The sequence below is a fragment of the Topomyia yanbarensis genome, chromosome 3 (assembly GCF_030247195.1).
Source record: "Topomyia yanbarensis strain Yona2022 chromosome 3, ASM3024719v1, whole genome shotgun sequence".
Lineage (NCBI taxonomy): Eukaryota > Metazoa > Arthropoda > Insecta > Diptera > Culicidae > Topomyia > Topomyia yanbarensis.
This window is the reverse complement of record NC_080672.1, coordinates 101,413,470-101,426,293: the sequence shown is the minus strand read 5'-3', so window position 1 is coordinate 101,426,293 and position 12,824 is coordinate 101,413,470. Positions and strand designations below refer to the sequence as shown.

Sequence of the window (12,824 nt, the reverse complement as noted above, 5' to 3'; positions counted from 1 at the left end):
TCAGGAATGCAAGAAAACTTATATCAAGATTATATCTACTGGTGCTATCATTGGATTAATAATATAATATTAATGTACGCATACAACGATGATGTTACAGTAAGTTATATATTCTTTCACAATTATCTTTGAACGCTAACGGTTACACAAATGACAGTCTATTTGCTTATACACTGAAGTCTCTTTTTATGCGTCGTAATTCAACTTTTTAAAGCGAATTTTCGAAGTTTTTGATTTTTTTTATTTGGGTTTTCGAAATTCCGCGTTTTGAGTATAAAAAAGCTTTAGATGCAAGAACTTGTCAGTGAGGTGTTTGATTGACTTACTTGGTTGCAGTTGGATTAAGAGATGACAAAATTTTCGTAGTGTATTTTGAGGAGCTTGATAAGACTTTCAGTGCGATTTCTCCAATTTATACGGGTTTTTATGAACACTCAAACCTAATCCAGTTTGTGGGTTTCTAGCTTGCGCGTTTTTTGAATTTTTAAACTATCGCGACTTTTTTTATTTTATTCTCCGCATAAAAAGTGTTTGAGTTTACTTGAGTTTTATATCTTTTCATTCCCCGTACGATAAGTTTGATATTTAATGGTTGAACTAACAAGTGATTTGAATGCGTTTTAGATAATCCTTGAAATATCTAAAAACTTTAATGCAAAAATATTGTTAATTTCCTCCTTAAAATTTAATCAAATTTGGAAAAAATGTGTAACAGAAAAAAACATGAAATGTTTAAGAATCCGTCCTATTGAAGAAACATCAACAATTTCTTGAATTTTCTCATATATCTGTTGTATTCGCAGTTAATAGATATAACTTCTGTGAAAGATTTGCCTTTCTATCAATTAATTAGGTGCGAGATAATTCTACCGGTTTGTTTAGTCTTCCCCATATCAAAAATGCCAATAACAAATCCCCAAAAGAGACTTATTTTGAAACCTCAAAACTCATTCGTTGCTTTGAATCTATGCGGAATCCTAGGGTGACCATATCAGACGAGTAAAAAACCAGGACAGTCGTTATCTCTCAATCGACTGAGCCTTCTCCGTAGGGTTTCGGCAGATTTAAAGTACTGAGGTATGTCAGGCCAGAATTCAATCAGCGGGCACTTTTTCGGATTTACACACACCCGGTTCTTTCTACACCACCTTCAGCGAAGGTTTCTTGTTGGTTTTGGAAAAATCGGCAATCCTGAAATGAGAGGATAACGAAATATTTTGAGATCGTCTGTATAGGATCGGTGAGGAGTTTTTAGCACTAAACATACGTCATGGAAGTAATGCAGAGACATCAACGGTCTCAAGTAGCTTCCCTGCGCTGTTCCTGATGTAAAAATAAATACCTGCCAATCTCCAATGAAAATCATCTCTCGATCGCAGAGCTAGAACCGAATCAACTGCAATTTTTTTCGATTGTTCTATGTCTAACGGGGGATAAGTTGATGTAAATCAAATCAGTTTGAGCACGACATTCAATACTCCCTGTTATGCAAAATGATAGACTCTGCAGGTTAGTCACTGTTCAGCATCCAGGCGTGAAGCCATATTAATCGTAGATTACGTACTGCTTGCGTTCATCCTGTAGTAGTTCCATGATCACCAGCTAAAAAGAGCGCGCAATGAAGTTATTCTTTGATAGTTATTGATGTTTCGCCATTCTTCGTTTTAAGGATTGGAGGAATTTTCGCGGATTTCTACCAAACCGTCGATGTGTCCAAAGGAAATTCTTCAGCTCTTGGATGGAACGACGAATTTAGCCAAGAAGAAACTCTGATAATCATTGACATTGATATTGGTTAGTGTTGGGTCCACAATTGTAATCGGTTGGATTTATTCGGCTACCAAATTTCATTGCAAACGAACCGCACCTCATTCATATCCATCGTATATACGAACGCCTCGTTCTATTTCTTTTCAGTTTCTATGTAAGAAGAGAAAGTTGAAAAGTGAAATAACGAGGCACTTTTAAAGGATTTAAAAAGACATCGGATGCTATAATTGGGAGAGTCAAGTGTACTAAGCTTTATTTGTCGTATGCTGGTCGGTGGTAATTGCGAGCTGGACAAGAGTGAAAACAGCGTAGACTCAATATAGATAAATATTTTAAGCTTATAGGAGAAAAAACAGGACAAATTAAGCATTTACCTCGACTTGTCCTGGGAAACCAGAACGTATGGTCACCCTACGGAAATCTAAATAAGATTTGTCGTATTCTCCGTGAGATAATGTACGTAAAATATCCGCTCAATGTTACCATGTCGCATCGACATTATTTCTAAAAACCATGTAAAACACGTTAGCGAGAAGCGCCAATGCGCACTATTTAAAATCTAAAAATAGCCCCTCTTTCCTAATCTGAAAGGATATTATAAAGCTATTCCGTCTATCGTCATATAGGCAGCTGTATTCGTGAGTAAAACTGAATAAAAACAAAGCGTATGACACCAGGAAAACAAACAGCACTTAGGCTTTGGCAAAGTTCAATGTATGCGTTCTGGAAACGTATTCTGCATCTATAATCGTTTTGCCCTTGACGGATGCGTGGAATATTATGCTAACATTAAACATCAGTCAAAAACAACGTCGTTGGTTCATGCAGGAATCATCCTCATCAAACTTAGAATACCCAGGTTCAAAGCGCTATATCGACAAATCAGCTGTGTCATATATTCACAGTAACAATCAGCCAGCATGTATGCAATCATTTGACAAAACTATAACAAGCTTTTGCTACATGAAGCTTTTTGCTTCCAAACGAAAAGCGCCCTAATGTATGCTATATTTTTCCATTCTATTCTATTTGTAGACCTGCACGCTAAATTCGTTGATACTATACAATAGGTAATACAAGCTTTATTGGCCGTGGAAGAACCTAACAAAGTTTGTTATAATGTTGATAGGAGCCTATCGCAGGTTGTCACATTTTTTATACATACTAGAAGAATTTATGTTATGTTTTCTGTTATTTTACCAACTAACGAGACCAGAGTTATAACACAACTTGTTATCATAACAAAGTAACACAGTCTGAAATAATTTTGTAATTTATATCTGATCGGGTAGTGTTTATTTGACCAACTAGGGAACTAATTCACTGGGCATATTGTGTGCGTAGAAAATACGCATGGTCTTGTCTGAGTGGAATGATGACTGTTTAATCATGTACCAGAATTGAGATTTGATAATTCGCGAGAAGAACCTAAAACCAATTACCAATTTGCGGTTGCCATATCAGCGCGAAGAACAAATGTATTGTTGTTATATTTGTTTTAGTCCATGAAATCATCAATCAATTATAATAATTGTTCTCAATGCATTGAGTACTTTTATATAAGGGAATGTAGCCTAGGCTTGGAAGGTTTTTTTAGAAGCTGATATCTTGTTCCCATGACAATATTTTATAGCTTGTTATTTACTTTCATTTAACAAAGTTAATCTGACTCACAGTTTTTACAACCTATAGACGACACACTTGTCCTAACCTATTTTTCGAAGAAACAAATCCAATGAAGCAAACGCAAAACCTTGATCGGTAATAAGATTTCAGTTACTTCTTGACAATTTAAAATTATTTACGTTGCAATTTCGATGAAAAAGATTCAATTTAAGATGGCCCAAAAATCAGCACAACAAAAGATTTTTTGCTCGTTTCTTGACACTGTTCCTTCCATGACTTACAGAAGAGGAAAGGCCAACAAGCGTGAAGTTTTACAGCGCAAAGCTGGATTGCTTCGATTGATATTTTCCATAGTTGGTGCTGAAGGGTACATTCGACTGAAGTTTCTTGTCTCTTTTATTTTCCTGCAGGGCCCACATGGGTCCGTGAAAAAATGACTTCCCCTGACAATAATTCACCTCAAGGAGGTCGAAATAAAATTGATCCCTCGGCTCAAGTTATATCCATGCTCATCAACCCGAATGCAGATTTATTACAGATTTCTCGAGTTCTGACAGAAAGATGTTTGGCCGTGACAAAAATTAAGGAAATTCGCCCAGATAAGCTACGGGTGTTGGTATATAGTCTGAAACAGGTAAATGATATTACTGGCTATGGACTTTCTACGACGGACTTCAGAGTACATGTACCGGCTAACCAGGTTGAAGCAGATGGTGTTGTTACGGTAACGAAGGACAGTACGAACTTCTCCTTTTACCAAACTCGGGTTTATTGTTGGAGTAAGCTTTAAGCTGAAATTTTAATTTGTTGTGAGTTCTTTTCATGTTTTCTTCTTGGTGTGTAATTCGTCCTACCGAAACATCTATTGTGTCTTCTTATCCTATCTGCATTTAACATTTTAATTTGTACCTAGGTGTGTTTAAATATAATTCAATTTACTTACAATAATTTTATTTTTAATCCGAAAGTGATGAAAATTTTAGGTTTTTATACTTTTATACCCTTCTAAACAAGTTTTTCTCGCACTTCTGACTCTGTCTCATGTAGTGTCATATATGACGTTTTACCGGATTGAAGATTTTCATGTACTGATCATTCAAGGGGCTAATCGTGTTTCTGCTGCACCTTAATGTCATCGCTGGACTGGGTTGCCAACATGGCCTCGCCCGTATTGCTCGAAGTTTCTTCAGCTGTACATTCATTGATTCCTCGAACATCCAGGGCAGCGATCATTGTTGCCGGTCGTTGAAGAATCCCCTTTGAAGTGTGTACGTCCGCCTTCCGTACTTGACCATTTCGCCCAGGCTACACGCGTAGAATCCTTGCTGTGTCTGACGTTCTCGATCACAATTAGCATCAAGTCACCAACGTTTATTTGCCTTGCTTCCTCGAACCACTTTATCTGTCTTGTAATGACAGGGAGGTGTTCTTGAATCCAACGTGTCCAAAATCGATCCAACATTGTCTGAGCTAGTTTCCAATTTGACCGCAACGCTAGACGCGAGTCTATTGGGATCGTTAATGGTTGACTCACTCCGTTTGAACTGAGTAGTAAGAAGTGATTTGGGGTAAGCGCCTCCTCAGTCACATTTTCAAGTGGAATGTTGGTTAACGGGCGCATGTTTACTATCGATTCAGCTTCGATTAATACCGTCTGTAAAACTTCCCCATCTGGCTTTCTGGTTAGGGGAAGCGAGGCTAGCGCAGCCTTAACAGAGCGTACGAGTCGCTCCCATGCTCCTCCCATGTGGGGAGCGTACGGGGGATTAAACTTCCATTGAGTAGAAGCATTCGTGAAAGTTCCTGCCAAGGAGCTATTCATTGCATTGAGCTCCTGCGTGAGCTCGCGGTTCGCTCCTTAGAAAATTGTTCCTTGAATAGAGTATATCTCTAATAGGGCACCCCGGCGCGCAACGAATGTACGAATTGCCATCTTGCAGGATTCGGTTGATAGAGTATGGGCCACCTCTAAATGGACAGCCCGAATTGTCAGGCATGTGAAGAGTGCTACCCACCGTTTAACTTTGCTGCGTCCGACTCGGACAGAGAGTGGTCCAAAATAATCCAACCGTACAAACGAAAATGGACGGATATATGGCGTTACCCGTACTGCTGGAAGTGGACCCATTCGCGGCATTTGAGGTCTCGCCTTGTAGACTTTGCACCAGTTGCAATGTCTAACCAGTTGCAATTTCGAACAGCAACTCGTAAGGCAGGGATGTACTACTTCTGCGTGTTGCGTGTTGGAACTTATGATGATACCAATCAATCAATAGGTAAGTGACGATGCTTTCTTATGGCAGTATAAACGGGCATTTCATGTATTCGGAAGTCCAACTTGCTTCGCGCATGCGTCTTTCCATGCGCGCGATACCGCCTTCGCCGAGAAGTGGAGAGAGTTTATAAATCCTGCTGCCTTTCTTAATCTTCTGAACTGACTGATCGTTCTTGTTTTGTTGAAGTAACGAAAATTCATCCGGATAAGCCTCTGCTTGCACTAGTCTCCGGATTGCATATTCAGCCACTTTCAGCTCATCGCGCGTCAATACATCTGTGGTATATGTTGGTTCCTCTCGTTTTTTTCTTTGGAAGTTGTCATAGAAACGACGCACGAAGGCGATCACACGTGTCAATCGTTCCCATTTTGAGAAGCGCTGAAACTGTACCACTTGATTCACGGTGATATGAAAGTTAACGTAGGCTGGTCGTAACTCTTCTTTATTTTCAGTTACCGGAACTACGTATAGTGGCCAGTGCTCCTCACTTTCATAGAGAAAGGTTGGTCCTATAAACAATCTGCTCGAATCGAGCACGTTTGGTCCTTTACCCCATTTGGTGGCATCGTCCGCTACATTCCACTTCGACGGTACCCATCGCCACTCGTTGACGTCAGTCTCTTCCAACCGACTCTGAAAGCGATAAACTGGGTTCGTCACCTGGGATTCGATCTTAACCAGGACAGCACCGTATTTCAGTCGGTCCACAGAAAACCTTCGCGTAGTTGGCAGTGTGTGATTAGCGACGACGGTTTTCATAAGACGCCTCCCCAGGACGCTCATAACCAGGCTCAAAGCTTCACGCAAACCATCACGTAGAATGATTGAATAGGAAAATACATCCTCCTTCGGTAGCCAAGTCATTCCCAACACGCGCTCAACGCTGCTACTTTTGTCCATAACGAAGCTTTTTGCCATTGTTGAAACACGCTCACCTGTTCGCTTCAGGACATTCGACAACCAATTCCTTATTTCGAATCCTCCTTTAGCATGGACTGTTCTGACATCTCTTACCAATTGCACGCTGTCCAAATAATCATCAACGCAGTAATATTTTACTACAGCCTCGGTACTCGTTTGCATTCTTCTCAGCGTTACGATTTTTCACGAATTGTAGTGAACATGGGGAACAAGTGGAGCCGAAGGTAGCTACATCCATAATAAACACCTGTATTACCACTGATGGGTGATCCCGCCACAAGAATCGCTGTGCTTGACGGTCCTCTGGTCGAATTAGCACTTGGTGGAACATCTCGCGTATGTCACCGCTGATGGCGACCTCTTTTCTGCCGATACCGGCTGAGCACAGCGAACAATGGTGTCATCAGATCCGACCCTTTCAGTAGACCTGTATTCAACGAAACGCCTTGAACTACAGCAGCCGCATCCCACACTACACGCTTCTTTTCTGGTTTCTTTGGGTTGACCACACCCCTAATGGCAGTTACCATGCCCGTTTGGGATCTGTCCCTAGAAGCTCTCCCTCCGTGGCTAGGTGAGTGTATCCCTTTGCTTGGTAGTTCTGCTGTCGTAATCTGCTGTTTCACTTTAGCGTACAGTTCTGGGGTTTTGGCCAGTCGCTTTTCCAGACAGAACAAACGGCGTTCTGCCATAGGTCTGCTGTTGGAGAATTCTACCTGATCGCATCTCCACAAGAGTCCCGTTTGGAATCTTCCATCCGGGGTACGGGTTGTAGTGGTCTCCAGAATATTTCTGGCACGCCTGTCTTCTGTCGAGTCTAACGCATTCGGTGATGACACCCCCGCACTTTCTACACTAAAGAATCCTTTCACTAATTCGTGAAGTTCGTGTTCGGCTGACTGTGTGCCCACATGGAGCACACGATTAGAACAAACGTCGTCGGGCGTACCAGAGTTCCCAAACAATACCCATCCAAGCCGAGTTTTAGCTGCAACTGGTTCATCAATTCTTCCTTCTCGTTCCTTGAGTGAAGTCATCATATTGGTGTTATCTAGTCCAATGAGTATCCCGGGTGCTGCCTCATCATATCTCCTTATAGGCAATCCTCGAAGGTACGGAAATTTGTGAACTAACTCTTAAATCGCATCGACTGTCGGGATACGTCAAGGCTTTTTACGATATGCACTCCTTTCAAGACAAATCGTTTCCCCGAATCCGTTCCCGAAATGGCTAGTTGTAGTCTTTTAGATTACTCTTCAACACATTTTACCCCATTAGTCCATTGCATGCAAAGCGGTAACACCGGACCTGTTACACCTAACTGGTCTGCGATGTTCTTCTCTACCAATGTAGAATTTGAACCACTGTCACAGAAAGCAAAGGTTTGAGCAGACTTTTCGTTCGCGTGCAGTAACACTGGAATTATCCGATAAAGTGTCCGTTGATGCAAATATTGATGAACGCCTATTGATCCGGAGGTGGGATATGGACGGTTATGACCGGATGCGGCAGGGTTTCCCGGATGGAGAAATTTATGGTGTCGTTGTTGACATCCGTTTAATCCACAATCTGTAGCTTTGTACGGCCATTCTTTCATGTGGATACAGACATCGTTTACATAAATTAACTTCAATTGCTTTCTACCACCGATCTACTAGATTCATTCTTTTGAATATGTTGCAGTCCTTCGGCTTATGACCCACCGAATTGCAAACTGCACAAGGTCGTTCAATTCTATGCTCTGATGTTCTTAACTCGCCAGCGTTTTGGGAGTCAAAGCGTCTTGCGCATTCCGACACGTAAGGATTCATGATAGCTTTACCTTTCTGACGATCGCCTCTCTGTACACTGGATTCAACAATTGTCGTTACGCTACTGGCCGCAGTGATTATCACGTGCATGTAATCTGCGAAAGCGCGAATGTCCGCCAACAACGTTTTCTGCTTATGCGTGGCCCAATCCAATTTTATGTTGGCTGGAAGTTTTTCCACGAGCTCCTGCAACAAAATTGAGTTTGCCAAATTCATTCCCTGCCCGGTAGTCACAAGATGGACACACAGATTTCTCACTACTAAACCGAAATTAATAAGCGTTTCTAGCTTGTCTGGTTTTGGAGCGACAATGTACTAATAATGGCATCAGGACGACCATACAAGGTCCGCAATGTATTCATCACCTACGAGACAGTCGATGAGTGGAGTAAAAAACAACTTACTGCTTTTTTCGCGTCGCCTTTGATACTCCTCTGTAACCGCATCAGGTTTTCTGCGTCCGTAAATCCGCACATCTGCGTGGAAGTTGTACAACTGCTCCAAAAGAGCGGTTTTTCTGCTGGATTTCCCGAAAATATTGGATGTGCTTTAGATACAACATGACGGACTGCTAACTGTTGCGCATTTGGCCCTTGTGGGAACAGTGAAGTTTCATTTGCAGGTGGCTGAACTGAAAATAAGTCTGATAGCTAGAGACGCTCACCATTGGTGGACGATACTGTGATATATCGAGTGCCACGCGATTTATACCCGGTGTGTACTGCCGCTAGAAGCACAATTGTCCCATGTGTATAGGGATTCCCATAGCACATGGGACAGTTATGCTTCTAGCGGCAGTGTATGTGGATAATAAAACGGTACATTTTGCGCCGTGCTCTCAAATGTATGAGCTGCATAATGTCCATTACCAATATAGGGGCACGGATTATAATTAACCATGTTCGACAACGTATGCCTACTGGGCGGTATAAGATTAGAGTCTGGAGTGATAAAACTCTGCTTGAAACCTATACGTTGTCTTTCCCCGAACCCGACATTATCTGAGTGTCGGTTACTCGTTCAGTATACCGATGTCGCATTTAGATTGCAACCGACACTTCTTGCTGAATAAGTTGAAATAGGTGGACCGTATTGGAACTGAAACGAAGTTGTTCTCATTAGGCAGAAGAGAACGTGGTGTAGATTGGTGTGTTGGTTGCATCATCGCTGGAGACGTTGTCAAACTATTCGGAGGTAAGTTGCAACGGGATGTCGTAACGGATGAGATCAAATCGACGTAATGTGTTCCGGAATAGTTCATACGAAAATCCTCGACGGTTTGCGTTACGGATGGGAAGGACACGCGAGCGTCACCACCGATCTTGTTAGTCGTGGCCAATAACCGCGACTGTGGGGTTTTCATGGCCGTGCGTGACGTGAGTCCAGAGGAGTTAATTGCCCCAGAATTGGAGTTCAGGGTCACTACTGGCTGCATGTTCATCCGCTCTCGTACCTTGTTAACACTCTGGCCGGCGCTTTGATGGCTGCGCACACCTATGTCGTCATTTTCTTCATCCAACCGTGCCTGAAGTAGCTTGTATTTCTTATCAATAAATTCTCTTTCTAAATTCAACATTTCCGCGATTGTCTTATCTCTCCTCTCCTTTTTCAAACGCATAGCTTTTTCCTGCATTTCTTTTTCCTGTGTTTCCTTCTCTAGTAGCATCTTCGCACGTAGCCTTTTTTCTTCCGACAAGCGCTGCATCTCTAGCCGCAGTTTTGCACAAGCGCTCAATGATGGGGCTGTGAATCGAGGGTGTGGTGAACAGAATCTGCAGAAATATGCTCTGCTTTCGTTAGCTATGCTGTCATCGACTCCGCCACACGTGAAATGACACCATCGCTGGCATCCATCGCACTGCACCATTTGGCTGTCGAGCTCATCCGGCTGTTTGCACAATCTGCAATTCCGAGCGACGGTCGATGATTCCGCCGTTTTGTAGATCTGGCGAGCGTTTATTCGACCCGGCACGTGGGATTTTTTACTCTTAAAGATCTGTTACGGTAACGAAGGACGGTTCGGACTTCTCCTTTTAGCAAACTCGGGTTTATTGTTGGAGTAAGCTTTAAGTTGAAATTTTAATTTGTTGTGAGTTCTTTTCTAGGTTTTATTTCTTAGGTTACTTACAGTAAAAGTCTTCTTCGCGTGTAATTCGTCCTACCGAAATAGTGCTATTGTGTCTTCTGACCGTATCTGCATTTAACATTTTAATTTGTACCTAGGTGTGTTTAAATATAATTCAATTTACTTACAATAATTTTATTTTTCATCCGAAACTGATGAATCAAACGCCTTATGAGACGGGTACAGAACAGCGGCCTATAGGAGCAAGAAACAAGCAATAACATCCGACCGTTAACATAAAAATAACAGTAACCATAGCGACATAGACGTGTACGACGCGAGCACATGCCGACTAGCTGAACCTGAAACTGTAGTGGAAAGCGGTAGAAATGTTTCATCATCACGAAAAATACAGCAACAAACTGTGACATCAAGACAAAAAACAGGCTTCAATGTTTGTGTTCTTTATTGTTTACGTATTATATAAACATAATAGATGCGCAGCTCAGTTAAGCGAATATATTGAGCCATATCATATGAACTAAGAAAATGTAAAAAACACGATTTGATATAAACTTAAGTTCATTCAGTTAGAAGTAGGTATACAACGGTTTGTAACACTGTTTTGAATCAATTTCAATAAGACATGAGTAACTGAACCACAATTATTTAATAGTCGCTAAATAATTCCCCACGCCTTATTCAACATTTATTCATTCCTCCAGAATCTACACACACTTTTTCAAACCGTTATCAAACACTAAATTCCTCGGACAATACAGCATCCGCAAGGTCAGTGGCCCTCCGTACATATGATAACACTGATAATAGGTAGTCGGTTCAACCGTATTGGCAAACAGACCCTCTTCGGTACACTGAAAAACGCATTCGTACCCGTTGAAAGTAGCTCCGTCGGTGCACCGGTACATCGCAATCGCCCGTAATCCCGTTTGCATATTAGTATGACAGTGAGCATAGAAAAGCTTTGCCGAATCGTACCCATCGAAAACCGACAGACCCGAACAGGTGACCCTCAGGCAGTCCGATTCTGATTTCAGCAGTTGACATGTGGATACATCCGAGCCACTCGAAGTATAGTGGAAACCATATCCTTCAGGACATCGATAAACTTCCGACGCGGCTCGGTTGGCCGAACAGTAGTGAAACGTATTACAATCGTATGGGTCCGGGTAGAATCCGACACCGGTACACTGCAAGCTAGCCACCTCGACCGGTGGCGTACTTCCCGTCGTAGTTGTTTCGCATCCTGCTGGAACCACGTCACCGCAAACTGCCATCCCGTTTTCTATCGTATTGCAGTACTGACCACCGTCACAGTCCACCTGAAAGAAGGTATCCGGGCCAAGACAGACGCCCAGCAATTGACAGCCGGCACAAAACGTCGAAGAATTAACGCCACATTCCGAAGCAACCGCGATGGTGCCGTACTGTGTGACTGTGATGTAAAACAGAAGTACTAGTTCCGTAATATGTCTCATGGTCGTAACGAGGACAGTCTGAAACTTTTATATCTGGTGAAAATTTTGTGTTATATATAGGTACTATGTTTACTCATATGATAACAAGAATTTATGCTATTTAGAGGGCAACCAAATATAATTTCGGGTTAGCACAAAATTCGCTTGAATAAGATCACATATGACAATAGCATATGAAGGTTTACAACTTAAAATTCTAAGATATAAATTTAAATAAATGACTGTAGATTGACGGCTATGTTCCAGTTCAAACTGTGGAAGCGTTGTTCAATTATTTACCTAAGCAAATAACTCTAATCTTATCAAAATTAGTCGGAATGTCTTTCTTATAAACGAAATAATACGTACTTTTACTAGTCAAAACATACTGGGATGTATATTATGGTGTATCGGTTTAAGAGAAAAATGATCTACGACGTTTAATACCGGCACAGAAATGTTCAAGAAAGATTTGTGATTTGATTCGATACTGGTTTGTCTTTAGCTGTATAACGATGTCGTTTCCGGTTAAGGGGTTTCATATGTTGAGGTCAGTCAAAAAATCGAAAAAAAGTATTGCCTTATCTTAAAGTTTAGGTTCTTAAGAATATTATTCTAAATGTTTATAGAGATCGGAGCACTAGACGCAAAGTTATAGCGTTTTTCATTTTGCTCTCTTATACTTGGCGTAGCTTATACTTAAAACTTTAAACGCGTTTATCTCGAAATCGTGGTTTTTGCGGTGACTACGATTGCCGAAAAAGTTTTCAACCGATCTCAAAACTTTTTTTTAAATTGTTCTTAATTTAACTGCCGTGTCCTTGAACGATTCCATTTTTGGTCAAAATTTTCATATCAATGTTATGATTTTTTTTAA

The 12,824-nt window shown here is 41.4% G+C and overlaps 1 protein-coding gene across 1 annotated transcript; it reads right to left on the bottom strand.

Moving 5' to 3' along the window:
* Nucleotides 1–10,976: 10,976 nt before the first annotated feature.
* On the bottom strand, nt 10,977–11,981 carry LOC131691589 (uncharacterized). The gene has a single exon (XM_058978111.1). The coding sequence runs from the start codon at nt 11,966–11,968 to the stop codon at nt 11,198–11,200; it is 771 nt and encodes a 256-aa protein (XP_058834094.1). The 5' UTR covers nt 11,969–11,981; the 3' UTR covers nt 10,977–11,197.
* Between the last annotated feature and the right edge of the window lie 843 nt (nt 11,982–12,824).